The sequence below is a fragment of the Eptatretus burgeri genome, chromosome 10 (genome assembly GCF_056783735.1).
Source record: "Eptatretus burgeri isolate ZD-2024b chromosome 10, Ebu_testis_v1, whole genome shotgun sequence".
NCBI lineage: Eukaryota > Metazoa > Chordata > Myxini > Myxiniformes > Myxinidae > Eptatretus > Eptatretus burgeri.
In genome coordinates, this window is record NC_140970.1 from 29,160,588 (window position 1) to 29,181,665 (window position 21,078).

The window sequence follows — 21,078 nt, forward strand, 5'->3', positions numbered from 1 at the left end:
ATTGGAGAGACACCACTTTAAAGTTTTGTGACATACACCAATATAAAGTCACATAATAGGGCATCGGGCCGCCATGTGCGGCCAGTACGGCATGTATGCACCATGGCATGGAGTCCACCAGCGTCTATAACTCTGCAGGAGGGATGCGGCACAATTCTTCCACGAGAAAGTCAAACAACTCACACCTGTTTGATGGAGATGGAAAAACGCTGTCTGGGGCGTCGTTCCAGATTATCCCATAAACACTTGATTAGGTTCAGAGCTGCTGACTGAGAAGGCCATGACTTATGGATAACATCAGTGTCGTGCTCATCAAACCACTGGGCGACCACACGTGCTCTGTGGATGGGGGCATTGTCATCCTGGAAGACACCCCTCCCGGCAGGAAAGAAATGCTGCAACATGGGGTGAAGATGATCACTCACTTCCTCAGAAGGCAAGGTCAATGCCAATCGCTACTTAATGGGGCTGACTGCACCCAAAACCATGCCAGGAAAATGTGCCCCACAACATTGCAGAACCACCATAACCTTTCACTGTTGTAAGCAAGCGTTCAGGTGTTGTCGAGTACTTTTGGTTGGCTCCACATGTGTACTCGTCCGTTTATTGAGAACATGGTGCAGGATTATTCATCTGACCATATCACATTTCTCTACTGCTCGGTAGTCCAATATCTGCGCTCTTTGCACCACTGGACTCATAGACGTGCATTGTGAGGTGTGATGGGTTTGTGCACTGCAACCTGACTAAGGTATCCCGTTCTGTGGAGTTCTCCACAGACCATTTTTGATGAAACTGGCTGCTCATGCCCCAGGTTGAAATTTACAGTCAATTGATCTACAGTTGCTCGCCTGCTTTGCTCTTGAAATGAATGTACGGGCATTACGATCCTGGACTATGCGCTTCTGCCCAATGCTGTCTTTTGCTGATGATGTCTTTCCCTCGGAGTTCTTGCTGACATCACCTTCGACACCATTGCTCGTGAAACTTTGTCACTGAAGCTCCTGCCAAACTCGCCCCAACAATCACCCCTCTTTCAAAGTCACTGAGGTATTCTTCTCTTGCAGCCATGCTGGCCATAATTGTAAGCAACCAGGCCTGTGCAGCATTTTTATACATGACTCCAAGCATGCTGGGATGTTATTTGCTTGATTAACACATGGGCTACACCTGCGTGGAAGCTGCTGTTTTCAATATACTGTACTTGGTATCCCTCATTTAACCAGGTGTTTCCATTTTTTTTTGTCCACTATCTGTATGTGTCCCTTGGCCCTTAAAGGGTTAATGAGGGTCGAAAAGATCCACATTTGTAATTCATCCTCTCATTCCATTTTGCCCTTCATCCACTTATGTGTGATGTCTTTATCTCCATTTTACATTTTGATCCCCTGTCATTCTGTGAACCATGGGCCTCTATGAGCCAGGATTTCTGTTTGCAGAAAACACACATCTGACCATCTACCCATGCAAGCCTAGTTATGCAAAGAGGTTGCATGGTAGGAGAGATGGATAATAACGTAACCTCAAGCAAACAAGGAAAGGGATGGGGTCAGGATGGGGTGGTGCTCAGATTGTGAGCTTCAGCCTGCTCACCCAAGGGACATTCGGTGCATGCAGATCAACATCCGTGGTTTTGGAGGCATAGGCGTACGCTGCTGGTTTTTTCATATGAAACACGTGGGTTGTGGTAGCATCATCTACTGGGGACAGCTGTGCCAGTGATGCAACCCCCTCTGAAGGTTAGAGCAGAAATTTGTAAGTTGTCCAGGATTCGGACGATGGCTCGCTTACTTTTTGTGAAGGACACCATGGGATGCTTAACCTCCGTAAACCAATGTTGGCAGATGGGGCACTCAGTTTAACATCCATCCGAGAGACGACCACACATTGGTGCCTTGTGCCTGCAAAACGCCAGGATAACAGTTTATAGTTAGGTTGGGATTCAAACCCAGGCTGGATAGCTCAGAGACGGGTATGCATACCTCAAGGTTATTCTGCTGTCCCACGTATCGCCTGATCATAACATTTGGACTGGCTCGTGCCAAGGCATGAACAGGCATATCATGTCATACGAATGGCTGAATGTGAGGGAGGAATGCTTATTGCTCACGCTGCATACTGCCCCAACTCCTGGCTACCTTCAGCTCTTTCAATACTCAATTCAAGGTGCCTGTGCTTCACTTAATATGCCACACTTAATTTAACCATGCTGAAGGCACCCACCTGACCATCTTTATATTACTGAAAACAGGACAGAGTCCTGCAACACCTTGCAGGGCGTCATTCTCTGGGCTCTTTTGCTCGGGAAACTGGACTCGAGCAACTCGGCAGGACCAATAGGGGCAGGTTGACAAATGGTGGGGTTGGGGGAGGGGTTGGTTAATATCATTAAAAGGAGGGGTGGTGGTGACGTGGGTAAACACAGGTTTATGGGATGGACCTGCAACTTATAACTAATACTCTTTTGCAAGTATCTATGATGAGGCCTGTCATGCCAAAATGCGACCCACTACAGATGTAAACTGTGGTAGTTCTTAATAAAATGGGGGCATTTTGATTGTAACTTTCTGGAACCCAATCTAGTTTGAGGAGAATTGCACATCTGTTGTAATATTGTCGTAAAGAGAACCCAACTGGATTGGTAATGTCTGTCAGGGGTGGGGTAGCCCCATTTGGTATAACTTATAGGTGGTGGCAGTCTACACTTTGATTCAGTTTAAATGTATTCCTTGGGGTAGGCTCCGAGATACTGTCAATAAAACAGCGTGCAACTCCCATTTTGATCAACCATCGTTTCAAATCGATATTCCTTTTGCCCACGACATGTCGCTTTTTGCCGGCGAACATCCTCAGGGCATTACCAGTACCATTTAGTTGCGCATTGATCGGCTGCTCCTACCTAACAGCATATCTGTAGATCCCTCATGTTGGTCTGTCGCTACCTTGGCTCCATATTTCCCCTCCGAGAGATCTGTTGTGCCGATCAACTTCCCCACACATTAAGCATTCTCTGATATTCGTACGTACACATTATTCTTGCTGCTGTGAATTTATTCATTGAAACGGTTACTGTTGATGTAGAGTTGTCGATCGGAGGCAGATTATGAATGCCGTTTTTGGTTTTAGTGACTGCACTCTAAAACACTACTGATGTGTGTACATTGAATTTAATTTCTGTGCTTGAAATGCAGGCATCCTGTGGAACCTTTCCTCCCATGAACCACTCAAGACCCCTGTGGCAGAACACGCTCTGCAGAGCCTCACTGACCTGGTCCTCGTGCCCTTCTCTGGTTGGGATCCCCAACCCAACGAAGACTCTAAGCCTCGGGACCTTCAGCACGAGCCTTGTTTTTGTAACACCGTAGGCTGTTTAAGGTACACCTGCTGGTTTCATGTTATTTCCATTTTCCTTACCTTTTTGCTCTCCATTCCTAGCAGCCTTGACAAGTGTTTATTATTGTTTTGTGAAGGAATTTGAGCAGTGGAGGATCATCTCTTCGCCGACAACTGAGAAACTGTGATGGCGTAGTCGATGCCCTGCTCTTCACCTTACAGTCGGCAATCAGCAAAAAACAGAAGGATGGGAAGGTGGGTGGGGGTAAATTGAAAGATTCCATGCAGTTTGAATTTATTATTATTATTTTTTTAAGGCCATATTATTTATGCCTTTGCCTATTCTTCTTTCTTTCCCTTATACCAGGTGTTGGAGAATTGTGTATCCATCCTCCGTAATCTCTCATTTCGCCTTCATCAAGAGGCTCCTGGGGCAGAATCCTTCCGCACTCAACCCAATGTGGCTACGTCACATGAAACCAAACGGCTGAGATGTTTTCGTAGAAAAGGGAAAGGTGGGGAAAGGGGTTGGGGGGGGGGTGGGATTGGCTGACTGGGTAGCTCAGAGGTAGCCTACTTATCGTCTTCGCAGTCTCATCTGGATTCAATCCCCAACCTGATTATAACTGGTGGCTCTGCTGTTTTTTTCGGCAGGGCATTACATTGATGAGTGGGTCATCCTTCAGCGAAATTGAGCCAAGTGTCCCATTTGTTACCATTTGCTGGTGGATGTTAAAGATCCCATGGTATCTTTCCTCAAATTAGGCCATTGTGTGTCAGCACCCTGGACAACTTCTTATCCTAATGTGTAGGAGCATTGTAATGATTCAACCAGCGGTACAAATGCATCTGAATTGTCGTCCAGTAGGTGTTTGCTAAATAAATACTAAATTGGGAAGTGGGGGTGGAGGGAGCAAGTTCAATGTTTTTTGCAATTCTAATCGTTGTTCTCATTTTGTGCTTTATACTGCAATTGTGTCCACCAGAATGCTCACATCTTTGATCCCATCCATGTTCTCACCATTTGTTTTGAACTTCTACCATATTCTATTTCATGACATTATATAATGTTTAGAGTGGTGTAGTCCCTAGTCATTTGGTTTCTCATATTCAGGCATGTTGGTTCTGTGAGGATCATCCCAAACTTTCTGAAATCACACCTTCATAATCGGTATCGTACCCTTGAGAGTCTTTCTTCATGTCACATTATTCTGTGGTCTACATCCTTTTTCAGCGCACTTGATCGAGTGGACATCAAAGTTTTTGTTGTCAAAACACGAACTTTCCAATGGGCACGTCTTTGCAAGGTGATGCAAAGGATTTTCCAGTGACAGACGATTCCTCTCTGTGCAGGATAGTTCCACACCACTTCACCAGGCTGCCTATGGCAGCATCCATTTCAGCCAAACTCGTGAAAATAAGCAACTGCTCATCTATTTGGAGCAGGTCTTTTAGTTCAACAAAGACCCATACTCTTACTTTGTCCTCCATCAAGACTGTCAGGCAAATCCCCCACTTTTATTTATGTTCCCAGCCTCTGAGAGGGAAAGAAAGAGGTCTTTGGAGCTCCTGTCTCACTTTCAGTTTAAAGCCGCCTTGGGCAGATCATGTCTCCAAACTGATTTCCAAAGGTGTTTGACACCTCAGGACTTGCCGCAGGGCAAAGTCTTCCTCTGGTGTCCTCAGCTTATAATGGTGAATAAAGTCTTCATCCAGAGTGTCATGGAATATGAATCCACTGTGAATGAGTACTGCAGCTTCCCATCTTGCCCTACTTGAGGCTCTGGAAACAAGATACTCCAAATAATTGGAAACAAGGAACTCCAAATAATTGGAAACAAGGTACTCACATCAGAAATCTGGATCACAGGATCCGTTTGTATTTACACCAGCTTGATTCTGCTGTTGCTGATATTGCCATCTCACCTCTCCTCTGAGACGTTTCACCTCCACGTCACTCTCGTCCTGTCAGACATCTTTCCTTGTTACCTCCCCCGAAGTATAAACTTGACGCACACCTCCATCCTTTTGTGCACCCCTTTTTTCTTGACTGTTGAATTGTCTTTATATCTCCATTGTCTCGAGGTCTTCCCAATTTGATGTCGTCTGCTGCCCACCACCAGTTAATGGTGTCTCCCATTTCCCCTAATTAATTTTGCCACATGCTGATACTATTCTCACCCTTCCCCTGCTCTTTCTGTTGTCGTGTTGTCACCTGTAGTGCATCATTTCTTGTCCCAATTTTTTTCTCTTTGCCCCTTTTTGTCTGTTTATCTATTGCTTCTGGTCGTTCTTCTTTACCACGAGCCCCAATACTTCTACATAGAAAATTGAAAGTGCCCTGAGTTAATCTTGTTAGACGATGCAAGCTATCTTCCCCAAAGGACTTTTTTATTTTTATTTTGGGGAATATAAATGGAAGTCTTATGGATTTTATTCTGGTAACTATTTGGGTGAGGGGAAACTTCCCACTCCCAGGACTCAACTTGTGATGTCATGGACATTGCATTTTGCATGTGGCACAGCGTTTTTACGGAAGAGGATGACGTCTTTCGGAAGAGCCTCGACCTATTCTGTCCACTCGATTGCGGATCAGGCAAGACCACATGGTAGTTGTCTCCTCTGTTGCATCACATGGGGTCATCCGTTTCTACCCATGGAGTTTAGTTCTCCCATATGAGACCTGTCTGTATATGGTGTGTCTTGTACATATGGTTTTCTTCCCAAAAAGGATGATATCCATCACTGAATGGTTCTCAAATGGGTACAAGTGTACAGAATGATTGCAAAAACTTTCTTGGTGGGTTTGGTGTGCACTTCAGTTCTTTGTTGAAGCTATGAATTTCCATGTCCTTTATTTTCTGGTGTTTAATCCCATTGTTTTAATTCCTGAAATAAAACAAATTTTGTAAGAAACTCTTTATTTATACCAGACTTGTCGGTAAATAATGATTGAAACAATTTTGCAATCATTAAGTTACAGGCCGAGTGACAGCCCTTTTTAAGGTGACCTTGTATGTTCCCTGTTTGGACTTTTGGATAAAGAAAAAAATAAATCTGCATAACTGATGAATGTGCAGAGGTGAATGATTTCTCATGAAGTAATGTTCTATTCACCAGCTCCAAAAAACGAGGAACCAGAATTGAGCGTGGATACCATCGCCATCCCAAAGCGTTCGGAACCAGCAAGAGGTACAGGATTTGGAGTTTTGTTTTAATCTGTCCGTGTCACAAGAAATGCATTGTTGGCCCCATTGTAAAGGCCTTGCCTTGACTTCGCCAACTTTGTTGATGGACACCACACTAAACCCTGTCCTCCTTAACGTGCAGGCCTGGAGAAGTTGTACCAGCCTGAGGTTGTGCGGCCTTACCTTTCTCTCCTATCTGAGTCACCAAGTGCAGGCATTTTAGAAGCGTCTGCTGGCGCCTTACAGAACCTTACAGCTGGAGATTGGACGGTAAGATGCGTCATTTTAGCAGCTTGACCCATACGAACCACTGTCATTACTGTCGCAGTGTGTGTCACCAAGATGGACTTTAAAATGGCAAGGTTTTGATGCTTTGTGCTCATTCATCTGTGTATGAAAGATTGTTATTTTACTTTACGTTTACCTTCACTTCTCTATTTACCCTCGCCTTGTGGCGCCTTTTCATGATATCCGCTTTTTGGCTTGCCTTGACATTGCTTTTAACCACCGTTGGTTTGCTTTGCTGAACATGTGCTTTGTTTAACCCTCACGATAATGGCTGAAGAGATCTCAGTCAAACTTGGTACAAGCATGTATAACGATGCAAAGATGAACTGATTATATTTTAGTGTCAATAGGTCAAAGGTCAATGGTCAGAGTTCATGTCAGGCACAAATGTGATACTTGAGAACAGCTAAAAGGGTTTTAAATCCAACTTTGTGCAAGTATGTGCAGTTGTGGCCAAAAAATATTGACACCTATGCACTTTTTTCAAATAATTCACCATTTCTTCAAAAAAATTGTTGAAATTAAAAAAATATATTTTGGTATCCACATACTTATTTCTTTGGTTGCCAGTGGAGCAAAACAAAAAAGCTGAAAAAATTTACCAAATCTTAGCTTATTCCACACAGAAATCCGAAAATGGCCTGAACAATATTATTGGCACCTTTGAGAAGTTGTTAGAAATAATTAGATTTCAAGCCGGTGATTCTCTTTTGACTTTGGAATTGAACTCACCAATGGTGAGTTGCAGGTGCCTGCAATATAAAAATCACTCATTCACCCAGTTTGAATGGAGAAAAGGAGACATTCTGCTGTTTGGTGTTACTGTGTGTACCACAACAATGAGCATGGAGAAAAGAAAGAAAACCAGAGAATTGTCTGAGGAGGTCAGACACAAGATTGTGGCCAAGCATGGACAATCTCAAGGCTACAAGTCTATCTCCATAGACCTTTATGTTCCTGTGCCCACCGTACGCAATGCCATCTGGAAGTTTCAGGTCCACTCGCATAACCCGCGCTTTGCGCGACATGTTGGGGTGGGTGTGTTTGAGAAAGGAACTCATGCAGAGTATCAGTAGTAATTTTACTTTAATGCAGTGAGTGGAATATGATTTCACTGTTTCAGAACCATTTTATTCACTTTTTTTGTACCATGCACCTTGTATGGTCTTTGAGATAATGTAAGCCGAATATCAAGTTACTCGAGCGCAGAACAAAGTCGAAGATAGCGCGACACGAAGCCACAAACTCGGAAATAATATATAAGATGGTACTGGAGCCAACCTCCCTGGATGTGGCTGCAAGAGAAAACTTGATGGAAGATTGCAGCGAAGGATTGTTCCAATGGTGGAGAAAGCACCTTGATCAATTCTCAAACAGATTCAAGCTGACCTTCAGACACAAGGTACGACAGTTTCAACTCACACCATCCATCACCAACTCAATGAAAGGGGGTTCCATGGTAGGAGACCCAGGAGGACCCCACTGCTGAGAGACACACATAAGAAAGCCTGACTGGAGTTTGCCAAAACACACCTGAACAAGCCAAAAATCCTATTGGGAGAATGTCCTATGGACAGATGAGACCAAATTGGAGCTTTTTGATGAAGCACATCATCTCAGTGTCTGGAGAAAACAAAATGAAGCCTTCAAAGAAAAGAACACCTTCCCTACAGTCAAACATTGAGGAGGTTCAGTGATGTTTTGGGGTTGCTGTGCTACCTCTGACAATGGGTGCCTCGAATGTGTGCATGGCATCATAAAATTAGGAGATTACCAAGGCATTTTGGAGCACAATGTTCAACCCAGTGTCAGAAAGCTGGGTCTCAGTCAAAGGTCATGTGTCTTGCAGCAGGACAATGACCCCAAACACACTTCATAAACACCCAGGAATGGTTCAAGACAAAATGCTGGACTGTTCTGAAATGCCCAGAAATGAGTCTAGATCTAAATCCCATTGAACACCCGTGGGGAGGTCTGTAAACAGCAGTTGGGAGAAGGCACCCTTCAAATCCAGAAGAACTGGAGTAGTTTGTACAAGAAGAGTGGGCCACACTGCCAGTAGAGAGGTCGAGGAAGGTTATTCATGGCTATCGGTAGTATTTGACTGCAGTTATTTTGTCCAAAGGCTGTGCACTCAAATATTAAGTCGAGGGTGTCAATAATTTTAACAATACCATTTTTTATTTTCTGATTTAAAAGGATTGATTAAGTTCTGAATCAAAAACAAAGGTTCTGTAATATTAACAGTGAAATGATGAATTGTGGAGACAAAATACTTTCGTCAATTTCAACTTATTTTTAGATAAAATTGTGAGTTATTTGAAAAAAAGTGTAAGAGTGCCAATATTTTTGGACACGACTGCATAATCTATATGTGTCTGTTCAGCAATGACTCCAGATCCAGCAATGTGTTTATGTGTGCCATAACTCCAAAACCATGAAACCTAGCATCCTGAAACTTTGCATGCACACTAAGGGAACTCTCAGGAAGTGCATGAGAGAAAATTTGGTGTTTGGCTAATTAAAGCACCCCTTTTGAAGATAATTTTAATGGCCTTATTTAATTATATCCTTTATTAGGCGCATCCTCATTCATCTCACCCCAAATTGGGTCTTTAGGTGTTTCTTGGCTTACCTCGCTGGGGTCTGAAACCGTCATGTTTTTTTGGCCTGTTCAACCATGCCTTGACTTGGAACAAGCCGCAATGAATGATTTTTTTTTACGAGTTTTTTTTTTTCCTCTCGCTCTCCTCACTCATATTATCAATGCCTCTGAATACATTGCAATGTTTGTAAACGCCCGGAGACGCCAGTGTTCGTGGCTATATTTCATTTCCGCAAATGCCATAACCTCGAGAATCTCGAAAACTAAGCCAAATTACAAAATTTCAGCTCCAGAATTGAGAATTTCAAAAATTTAACTTCTTTATTGACTGCAGCAGCAGTTCCGACTGCTAAAAAAAGTGTTAATTTGTCCAATTCAGACACATTTGATATTTCAGGCGTTTACGGGAGGTGTTTGTTTAATATGACAGTTCGGCGATTGCTAATCATGTGTCAAGCGAGACATTCCTGATCAACCACTAAATTGGAGTGCTTGCTTACGTGCTTAAGCTGCTTACCGAGCGCCCTACGGTCAATAGCAGTGCTGTTCATGTCCTGATCAGGATATGCAGTCAGTTGCTGCAAGGTACATGGTACAAATAGGTACATTTGGATTTTAAATGCACTCTCCGTGGGTGTGTGTGCATGTCTGCATGCTTGCTGGTGGCAAAGTTTCATCCCACATCTTAAGATTATTATGGGCTTTCGAAAGGTTATATGTTTTCTCTTTGTGAGTTTCAAAACAAAATTTATTTGATAATTTCTGAGCGGTTTGCCGTATTTATGTATTTTCTAAATTACCGAGCCAAATTGTTTTTCTACCCGTCACACGACGCTTGCCAGCTCTTTATAAATATAAATATTTATGTACATCTCCTTGGAACGTTTATTATGCAGTGTTGTTTTTTAAAATTTGATAATTGAAATTCCCCCAAAACAACGATGAAAGCTACTCAAGGTTTTTGGGTTGTATACAGTACTACTGTAGTCGGTAATCACACTGAACCCAATCAGCCGATTCCCGAAAAATTGCCGATATCAGCTAAGCACTCATACATATAGTATAAGCCTAGTGTTTGCTAAGTTTGCTAAATGGTTAGGGTGGCAGGCTTGGGATCCGAGGGTCCTGAGTTCAAATCCCCGCTCAGCTGTTGAATTAATACCAGGTGGGGTTAACTCAGCCTGTCATCTTTCCGAGGTCGGTAAAATGAGTACCAGCATGCTGGTATACTGTGTCGGAGTGGCAACCTGTCCAGAATTGTGCCCAATAGCCAAGGAGACTGCTAAGGCGGCACCAACACTCTGAACAGAGTATGGTCCCAATGGATGGATGGACTCGTGTGTGTGTGTGTGTGTGTGTGTGTGTGTGTGTGTGTGTGTGTGTGTGTGTGTGTGTGTGTGTGTGTGTGTGTGTGTGTGTGTGTGTGTGTGTGTGTGTGTGTGTGTGTGTGTGTATGTATGTATATATATATGTATGTATGTATGTATATATATATGTATGTATATATATATATATATATATATATGTATATATATATATATATATATATATATATGTGTATATATATATATATATATATATATATATAATATTGTGTGTGTGTTGTTCATAAAGCATAACATTTTGTCTTTGTGAACTCCCCTCCCCCCACTCCTCTCTTTCCTTCTCTCTCTTTCTGTCTGCACCATCCTCGCTCCACACCCTCCTACGCATCTCTCTATGTCTCTCTCTCTGTCCGGGTGGTGTTTATCTCTGGATGTGTCTGGGCGTTTTTTTCGTCTCCAGACCTGTCTGGGCTGTGTTTGTCTCCGAACATTTATGGGCGGTGTTTGTTTGTCTCCGGACCTGCCCAGGTGGTGTTTGTTTCCAGACTGTGTTTATCTCTGGACATGTCCAGGCAGTGTTTATATCATGACCGGTAGGAAATGGATTTGAGACATTATTTTGTTTCCATCTTCACTGTTATTCTCTGCAGAATCATTTTTTACGAGACACTGAATCGTAATTAACGCTCCACCGCACGTCTGCCTTCCCTTACTCTCACCTCATGCTGCCTTCCCTTCCCCCACCCCATCTCACTCTCAACCTCCTCTCTCTTCTCTCTCTCTCTCTCTCTCTCTCTCTCTCTCTCTCTCTCTCTCTCTCTCTCTCTCTCTCTCTCTCTTCTCTCTCTCTCTCTCTCTCTCTCTCTCTCTCTCTCTCTCTCTCTCTCTCTCTCTCTCTCTCTCTCTCTCTAACACACACACACACACCCCTCCACCCACTCTCCCTCCCCCTATTTTTCTCTCCCCCCCCCCCCCCCCAGCGAAGGGGAATTCCAGTCAGCGAAGCGATCGGTGGTATTTGCTGTGGATGTAATAATGTGGGTGAAGGCATATTGGTCGACCTCGCAATGTCGAAGAGTGCCGTTCTAGTTTTTCATTGTTTTTATACCTGCACTGTGGGATGTTTTCAGTGTTTATATCGGTCCTTCACTGTGGGAGTTTTGAAAGAACTGTCCAAACCATGTGATCACTGTTAGGAGATAAAACAAGTTTTGGAAATTTTCTTTGTGCACTTGTCGGTATTCATCCTTCATAACACCATGATAGCTGTAGTTTGAATTTGACCGAGCTTGGACTGAGTGAGTTATGGAAAAGCATTTTTCAATTGCCTTTGTGGTGGCAATTCAGCAGTAGGTAATGCATCATGGACATGCCATCGTTCAAAGGAGATTTTAGAATGACTTTTGATTTTGCAATCATGTTAACATTATTTTTGTACACCATGGTCACACACAACTTGCCAATGAATGACTTCAAATCGGAAGCAAAAAAAGGGAAAGTGGTTATGTATGAGTTGGAGTGGGGAGGGGGTGTGTCAGTGGGGAAGCGTGGGAGGAGTGGGAAGGAAGAATGGGGAAAGGTGGGAGTTGAGGGAGGAGAGGAACAAATACAGAGCACAACACCATGTGCTTCGTACAAGTTCAATAACTTTTGTGAAAACTAAACCTATATTGTAACCTGTGACAGTGTTTGTGTTTATTAGAGTCATGCGGGTATGTTGATGTGCTTATAGTGGTCGGAGTACATCCGAGCTACGGTGCGAGGGGAGAAGGGCCTCCCCATCCTCGTGGATCTGCTGCGATATGATGACAACGCTGTGATTGCATCAGTTGCCACCGCACTTCGCAACCTTGCCCTTGACCCACGAAACAAGTCCCTGATCGGTAAAGTGTATGAGTGTGTGTGCACAAGTTTTGAAAAAAACACTTCGTAAGGTTTTGCCAGCAAATTAAAGGGATACGAGCAAAGCACTATTGGATTCATACAAATTGTGTGAAACTCTTAACTGTGGAAATGATTTGCTGGAATTTTATTATATTTGTTGATGACCATTTGCAAGATGGATAAGCAGAAGATGTGATTGCTTTTGCGATGTCATGCCTGGTGTTGGCGCAGTGGTTAGAGCAGCGGCTTGGGATCCAAGAGGTCCTGAGTTCAAGTCCCATTGAGCCACTGAATTAATACACCAGGGGGTTGACTCAGCCTGTCATCCTTCCGAGGTCGGCGAAATGAGTACCAGTATACTGGGCCGGTGTATACCCCGGTTAAAATAGGTGTACCATATCCCTGTGTTGTAAGAGGCGACCAGGGTTGCGTCAGGAAGGGCATCCGGCGTAAAACATGTGCCAAATCACTATGCGGATCATACGGATGATCCGCTGTGGCGACCCCTAACAGGAGCAGCCGAAAGAAGAAGAAGAGAGTGATTGCTTTTGCGATGTACCTTACACCCCATTTACGTTGGAAAGCACGGTCCACCGAATAGAATTAATCCGATAAGTGAACCGTGTGCAAGCACATCGCAGCCATAAACCCATTTCCGTTTGCCTTTTTTTTTTTAACCTCCGCCGCCGAAGGTGAAGGAGGTTATGGTTTCACCCCTTTCTGTCTGTCTGTTTTTGTCTGTTTGTGTACAGGATATCTCAAAAAGTTGTCAACGGATCTGGATGAAATTTTGTGGACAGGTTTGGTGTGTGACGAGGACGAACTGATTCGATTTTGGTGAAGATCCTCCAGATCTGGATCTGACTACTCAAATTTTTAAAGTGATTCTTCACCATTGAGAGAGAGGGCCAAAAATAATATAGAGCACGATATCTCAAAAAGTTGTAGATGGATTGGGATGAAACTTGGTGGACATGTTGGGTGTGTCGCAAGGACGAATTGATTCGATTTTGGTGAAGATCCGAATACGAGAATTATTTAATTTCTAAGTGATTCTTCCCCATTGAGAGGTAGGGCCAAAAACGATATAGTACTGTATTGCATGATATTTCGTGGATCAGGCATTACGTGGCGGGGGTATGCGCTCTACAGAGTGCCCTTCTAGTTTTTGTTGTTCTTCTGTCTATGCTGTCTAAGGTTCGAGGGGCATGTATGTGTAGCATACGTGGCAAATACATTGGGAGACAACAGCATAGTTGTATCCAAATTACAAGGATATTGATGAGCAGTGAACAATTAATTTCACTATGTGGGACTTGAATCCGGGATCCCAGCATCATGAGCTAAGTGCTCAGATGGGAATGCCAAATGTGCCAACCATTTAACAAATATCCGCATCTGCATGGTGTCATTACTCATGCCACAGCTGAAGGCCGAGCGTGTGTGTATTGCTATCGTCTCGTCTGTTTGTTTGCTGGCAGAATAACTGGATAACGAGGGTAGCTAGAATTGCCAAATTTGGCACAGAGCTTCATATTGTGAATGTGTTGGACGAGTTTAACTTTAAGCTCACAAGGAAAACTAGAAAGCATCTCAAAATGCAAAGCCTGTCCATGTCCACTTTGTACAGGAACTAATCTTGATGAAAACAACAGTTAAGAAAAAAGAAAAAGTACCTTTTAATTATTTGTGTTCTCCATATTTTCATGGTAAAGGTTTCAAGATTTGATGACAAAAGCTCAACTGGAAAAATGTTGTGGCCCAGACAGATTCTATGCATGGTCTGTCATCCCGGTGTGTCATGGAAGCTCAATGGTAAATAAACAAACAGGGAAGCCATTAAAAACAAACGAACAAAAAAAAAATATGGGGCATCTCTTGCTTGACACTGCGGTGTGGCTAATGAGGGCTATTTATAGTCCCTCTGACTTTGCCCTTTCACATTTTGACCCAATTTTAAATTATTTTCTCCTTTTTCTCAAAATAATGGTTTGTTGAAAATTTGATGACAAAAGCTCAAATGGTGAAAAAAGTTATGACCTCGACGCACGCACACACGCAAAATTTGCAAAACCCTGTTTCCCACTTCACTGTGGGGGGTGGTGGGCTAAATATAAAGTTAAGTACAGGACTATAGTTACTCATGCCTTGGCCATGGACCAGTGTGAGTATTGGATAATCACGTCTGTACATAACATGAAGCTCTGTTCCAAACATGGTGATTCTTGCTTCTCATATTGTTGTTCTGCAGAGAGACAAACATTTGTTGATTGCAATACTCGTATGCCAAACAGATGGGAAGTGTGTCGAAAGAGTAAGGAGGGACAAATAACTCGAGAGATTCCAGTTGAGAGGTGATTTTCACAGGTCAGGTGATCTTTATTCAGATCAACAGAAGCTGGGACCAAGGAGCAGAAACAGCTTACACTAACCATGGATAGAAAGGCAGTGAGAAGTAAGAGTAAATGAGACTGCTGTGGTCTGGTAAATTGGCCTCACCAAGGTCAGAATTGCAGCTTCAACAGCCAGAGCTGTTGCTCTTTTTTTTCTGGGATTTTATTTACTTTCAACTACTCGCTCCCTCCAGGAGCAAAATATAGTCGGTGAGTCACATGGTAACTGGGGAGTGTTGGGAGGAGGGAGTTGGCACTGTGGCCTGATGCAGGACTGTGAAGTTGAAGTGTGTGCAAGTTTTTATCCACACACGAGGGTTGACGATGGCTTAGACTTAGAGGTACGCACACTCGCCTCTAAGCTGTCTAACCTGGCCTCGAATCTTAGCCCAGCTATAATCTGTCATCCCGGTATTTCAAAGACTGGGTAAATTATATATCAATGTGTGTGCCATTCCTCTGATGGACGTTTAATTGGGTGTCCCGTCTTCTGGCATTTGTTGATGGACGTTAGGAACCCCATGGCGTCTTTTGCAAAGAGTAGGTGAGCTTTCTCTGGCACCATGAACAAATTACAAATTTGTGCCCCAACTACTGCTGGGAAGGCAATGGCAAACCATGTATTATTGTTGTGGTGCTGGGTTCGGTAGCGAGTACGACCGCCAGATGGAGCAGGAGAGTCTGCACCACTGAACACCTGGAATTTATAGGTCGTCACCCCGGATCACTCCGGAGCCGACGGGTCCCTTATCGGACCGAAGATCGCCAATAGGTCGACCACGTGGGATAGGGTCGATTGCCAATTTCAATTTACCTAAATACCCACGTCGTCTAAACTACTGGAGAAATTCACCCTCGGCGGAACTCGAGCGGAACGAGCCGTTAGCGTGCTTGAACCGTGCGTAACCCGAGTGGATGGTTACCGAGGTCCGTCGGTCCAAATGCACAATTTGCCGCTTCCCAATTTCCCAACACGCTAAACCAATAAAGAAAACACAGAAACGAGCTGAAACATTTAACAGGGGATTTATTTATAATTGGGGGGGGGGGAGGGAACACACATAGAGCAGAGTTATCCAACTATAAGAAATGCAGGCAATGTACAAGCAAAAGCACTTATCCAGTTGCTACTTAAAGACGGGCCCACACACAGAAATGGACCCATCGGGTCTTTATTGAAGGCCTCCAGCTCGAGGACAGGTGAGCTAGAGACCAGAGCCTGTGCTTGGACCTGTCCACCTCGTGTGGTCTTCGACAATCCGGCTCGGCGAGACTCGAACCCGCAACACGATGCCGCTCCAAGCACCAGGCACCACGCTCTCCAACCGGCCACACACCAATCGACCAAGGCCAAGGAGAAGATTGGAGGTGACTATGACCCAGCTCGGCAGGACTCGAACCCGCAACATGATGATGACCACTACGACGACGACCACGACCCTTTTACCACCACGACGATCTCCACCACCTCAATCCTTTTACCACCCTTTTACCACGACGATCTCCACCACCTCGATCCTTTTACCACCATTACTACCCAGCCTGGCGTTTCTTATATTCCTTTCCTCCGTGGTGGGCAAATCGCCGTCTGAGGCACTCTCCACCCTCATTGGACGGGGCGTCGTGGGAAGGTCGCTCTCTGTGGCCATCTCAACCCTCATTGGCCGGCGTGTCGTGGGAAAGCCGCCTTCTGTGGCCATCTCAACCCTCATTGGCTGGCGTGTCGTGGGAATATACTTGAACCCCACTACAAATACATGGATACAGTTACTTAAAAACACATTTAATGAAAATAGACATATTTACAAAGGTAATGATAACGTGAAGTAAAGAATTAAACTCTAAGTTGAGGCACCTCTACACACGGACTTAAATACAGACAAAGGGGAAAACGAAAGAAAAGAAAACCCTTTCTTTATTCTGGTACTTAGCTTGGCCCAGAGCTGGTCTTTGCGGAACTTGGAATCGAGGCGCTTCAATTTGCATGTGTAGGCACGTGCAAAATGGCGCCGTCGCTTCTCTCGTAGCGGGACAAACGTACGCCAGGCAATTAGCGAGCAGCACTCAACACCAAGGCTCAGAGACTCCATGCAGCAGCTTAGTGCGCCGATCGTTCTCACAGACCCGCTATTTGTCATACACGAGGCCCGGGGTCCATTCCTCATGACCCAAGCAAGAGCCAAAGGCCAGTGAGTGTCTTGCTTCACCACGCGAGCCAAATTGCCTCAACACGAGTACAAGAATCATGGCGTCTTCTTCGTGCGTCAAAGGAAAGCCAGTCATAAAGCCCTGTTCTTACAGGCCATCTCCTAAATACGTTCATTCTTGACCGTGTGCGTCCTTCACTATGCACTCAACCTCTCTTCCGAAATCAACTCTGCCCCGTGTGTGCGCTCTCCCTGAACTCCACTCTCCTCTTTGACGTCACGCCGAACCACTGTTTTCTCCGGGAAGGAGGGAGAGGGAGGGGAGAGAGATAGGGAGGGGGAGCGAGGGAGGGAGAGAGGGAGGGGGAGGGGGAGCGAGAGAGGCAGGCGAGGGAGAGAGGGAGAGGGAGGGGGAGGGGAGCGAGAGAGGCAGGGGAGGGAGAGAGGGAGAGAAGGGGAGGGAGGGAGGGGAGGGAGGGAGAGAGAGGAGAGAGGAGGGAGGAGAGAGATAGATGGAGATGAGGGGGAAGGAGAGAAAGATAGAGAGAAACAAACAGACAGATACACAGAGACAGAAGTGATCATGTGACTCATCAATTATTCCTTAACCTTGAACACGCATGCCTTGGGGAATATTTAGGTGAAGTTCCCCTCGATCTGTCCAGGTGTTCGGGAGAAGAGATTTTTGTTTTAGGTTAAGTCCAATATGGCTGCCAAACCATGTGACCTATGATGTCATATGTGTGAACCTTTTGTTCCTCATCGATGGGTGGTCGGTCATATGTGTAAAGTTTCACCTCAATCTGTTCATCCATTTCAGAGATTTTTGAAGGTTTTATATTTTATTTCATGTTTTTAACAATATGGCTGCCGAATCACGTGACTGATGAAATGGTCAAAAAAAACTGTGGACCATTTTATCCCAAGATGACCCTCAAAAATTTTCATACTGATCAGATGTAATGTTTTACATATGCAATAATGATGGAATAACAAAGGCACCTTTGACGTCATTAAAAAAAATCACACTCATTCTCCATGATGAGTACTTGCTATGTGCCAAGTTTAAATTTTTTCCTTGGTGCGGTTTCAGAGATACAGAGGTCCAAATTTTTCCCTTTTTTCCAACATGGCTGCCACACCACGTGACCTATGATGGTGTAATTATCATTAAAACATTCTACGTGAATAGTCGCACCTATGATGAGAATTTATTCTCCATCCGAAAAGCAGTTGCAGAGAAAAACACAAGAGTTCTGTGCAGACAAACAAACAGACCCAAATGCAATCCCTTCTCCTTCGGCAAAGGTAAAAAAAAAAAAATTTAGGATATAAGGAGGAAGAAGAGATTTAGGAGGGCTGGAACAAAAAAAAAATAGAATGACTTGCACGTGTCTCGTTTGGAGCAGACGTTCTGAGCGCAAAGCTGATATATGCTTGGGAAAGCAGACGAAAGCTGTCTTTTTTTTTTTTCTTTTTTTTGTCAGTACCAAACCATTTCTGCTGGTACTCATTGGAGAACCGAATACCAAAAATTGTGTAACTTCTGAATATAACAATGGTTTCTTTGGATAACTATATGTGCAGAACAGTTTGGGTCACATTCGTGAACTCCAACTTGGTACCTTCCCTTTATTTTTGGCTTGCTTGTTTATTTGAATCATACTTTTATTAAACTGCCTGTTTATTTTTACATTGACTTCAATATATTGTTAAGTGCAGCCTTGTTTCTTATTCCCATTGTCTCTGTCTAGGTAAATATGCCATTAAAGAACTGTTGCAAAAGCTTCCAGGTGGGCCGCAATCTAAGACTGGAGAGACTGCTGGTGGCCAAACGTCGGCCCCGACGCAGGCAGCCAGCTCTCCAGGTGCCGTGCTGTCCCTTTTGTGCGCTGTGCAGGAATTGGTCACTAACAGTGCAGACAATGCCACAAGCTTGAAGGATGCGGGTGGTTTGCCTGTTCTCACCAACATTGCACGCAGCAGGTGCGCCGTTAACGCTATAATGGGGGAAAAAGGAAATGTCTCTCTTTGACCAGAGCTTATCCTTAAGGTTGAAAACACAACTTGAGATTTTGTAATTTGAGATTGACTGTTCTGGATTGATATGTGTTAGATTGACTTTTAAGTTTCCATCATCAGGGTTTTCGGGTTTTCATTGGCATGCAATTTTTAGCATGGCTACAAATGTTTTGTGCATTATCTTAAAAAAAATAAAATAATAAAAGGTCATATATTACCTTTGTGTGAATGACTGCACTTCGTTGGTTCATTGCTTTTCCACACGAGGAAAGTGAGTCGGTTTATCAAACGTGTTTGGTTCAGGTCTGAAGGGCAAGTGGATCGGCAGAGTCGTCTGGCATGCACTGTGCTGCTCCAGATGTGGAAATACAGTGACATCCGCAAAGTGCTAAAGAAAGATGGCTGGAGCAAGAGCGTGCTGCAGGTGTCTATCTCTGTCTCACAGTACTGAAGTCCTTCTTTTTCCTCTTATCCTTTTTATGAGACGTTATAATTTTTCCTTTTACTTGGGTTTCTTTTGACAATTACTGTATTCACTTTTTCCCCCCTTTTTACATTTATCGATTTCTTAACTTCCATCCAACCTCTCCTGTAATGCCTGTGCTTCACGTTGCTTTCTGACCATGTGCTTGTCAAATATATCTCTATTGTGAGGGAGCAACCTCGGTGTCGGAGAATGTGGCTGTTCACACAGGCCAACTGGCAGGGACTGTAATCATCTTGCAAATCTCAAGGCTGAACTCTACAACCAATCTCCTTCCTAAAAAGTTATAGTGGTTCTTTGTGAGGTTCGTCCCTCATGTATGTTCTCCCTGTAACCTCTCCTCACCTTGAAGGGCATGAACGTAGACTCTGCTCGAGGTAAGTCAGAATGTTTCAACTCGGTGTTTGCCCCCAAATCTTGAGGACCCAACCCATCCTACTCTATCCCCATCCTATTATATCCATTGTCTACTGAACGTTGTGCATTCTCACCTGAGAAGGCAGAGAGTGGTCAGTCCAGCCTTGACCCTACATCGGCGACAGGCTCAGATGGAATCTGTTCCCATGTTCTCAAATCCTGGTCTGCTGCTCTTGTTTCCTCTGTCTCCACTCTTCAGCTTTCCCTCTTATTTCTCCTCTTTTCCTGTTCAATCATGCCCTTGCTTATTGTGTCCAACTGTTGTCCTGCTGCCCCACTGTTATTTCATACTCTCCATCACTTTGCTTTTCCATGAGCTTGTAACAAAAAGAACCCACTTTAATCTATTTCCATCATAAGCCACTGGAAGTGGTTCATTCTCTTGAACTTCTCAGCCTCACCATCAGCTATGACCTCTCCTGCGCTGACAAGAATAACAAAGCTGGTCTCCAAAGCCAAGACTGGGCATCCTCCATCATCCCAACTCTTTCCTTAACATTTGAACTAATCACAGCTGTAAGGCCTTTGTCCATATCTTAATGGAATACTGTTCTCCACTATGGACTGTGGCCCCAGCATTACTTCTGTTTTTCCTGGATTCTGTGCAAAATATAGCTCACAACATCATTGGCATCTCCCACAATGAGGCCGAATAATACAAGACGTGTTCTTCTCGCATCGCAGACAGGTCTGTGCCCTCTGTTCTTTATTCCCTCTCTTTCGATCTAGCTCCCCCTGCTCTGTCCTCCAACCCTTCCCAGCTAATGCAGAAGGTAGATGTTCTTCCTCTAACCGCCTCCTGGTTAAACTTTCAAAATCCAGACTTACCGCACACCTTCACTCTTTTGTTCCTTTTTTCTCCCTCTTTTCATCCTCTGTCACCTTGCTCTTCCATGAGCCCAGACTTTATAAACCAAAAGGGAAGATTACCACTATTATTTTACAGTTTATCACTCAACACCTGCAATTTCACTTTACTTCAACACACTATC

At 44.1% G+C, this 21,078-nt stretch overlaps 1 protein-coding gene across 10 annotated transcripts in view; it reads left to right on the top strand.

Annotated features, from left to right (window-relative positions):
- The window catches only part of LOC147018191 (splicing regulator ARVCF-like), a 163,196-nt gene that overhangs the window by 69,824 nt on the left and 72,294 nt on the right, over positions 1–21,078 (top strand). For all 10 annotated transcript variants that reach the window (XM_085897640.1, XM_085897650.1, XM_085897645.1 and 7 more), the window contains 8 exons: positions 3,192–3,375; positions 3,471–3,588; positions 3,701–3,848; positions 6,454–6,525; positions 6,664–6,791; positions 12,472–12,622; positions 18,918–19,149; positions 19,489–19,609. In XM_085897640.1, coding sequence (XP_085753766.1) covers positions 3,192–3,375; positions 3,471–3,588; positions 3,701–3,848; positions 6,454–6,525; positions 6,664–6,791; positions 12,472–12,622; positions 18,918–19,149; positions 19,489–19,609 — 1,154 coding nt within the window. The remainder of the gene's footprint in view (positions 1–3,191; positions 3,376–3,470; positions 3,589–3,700; positions 3,849–6,453; positions 6,526–6,663; positions 6,792–12,471; positions 12,623–18,917; positions 19,150–19,488; positions 19,610–21,078) is intronic.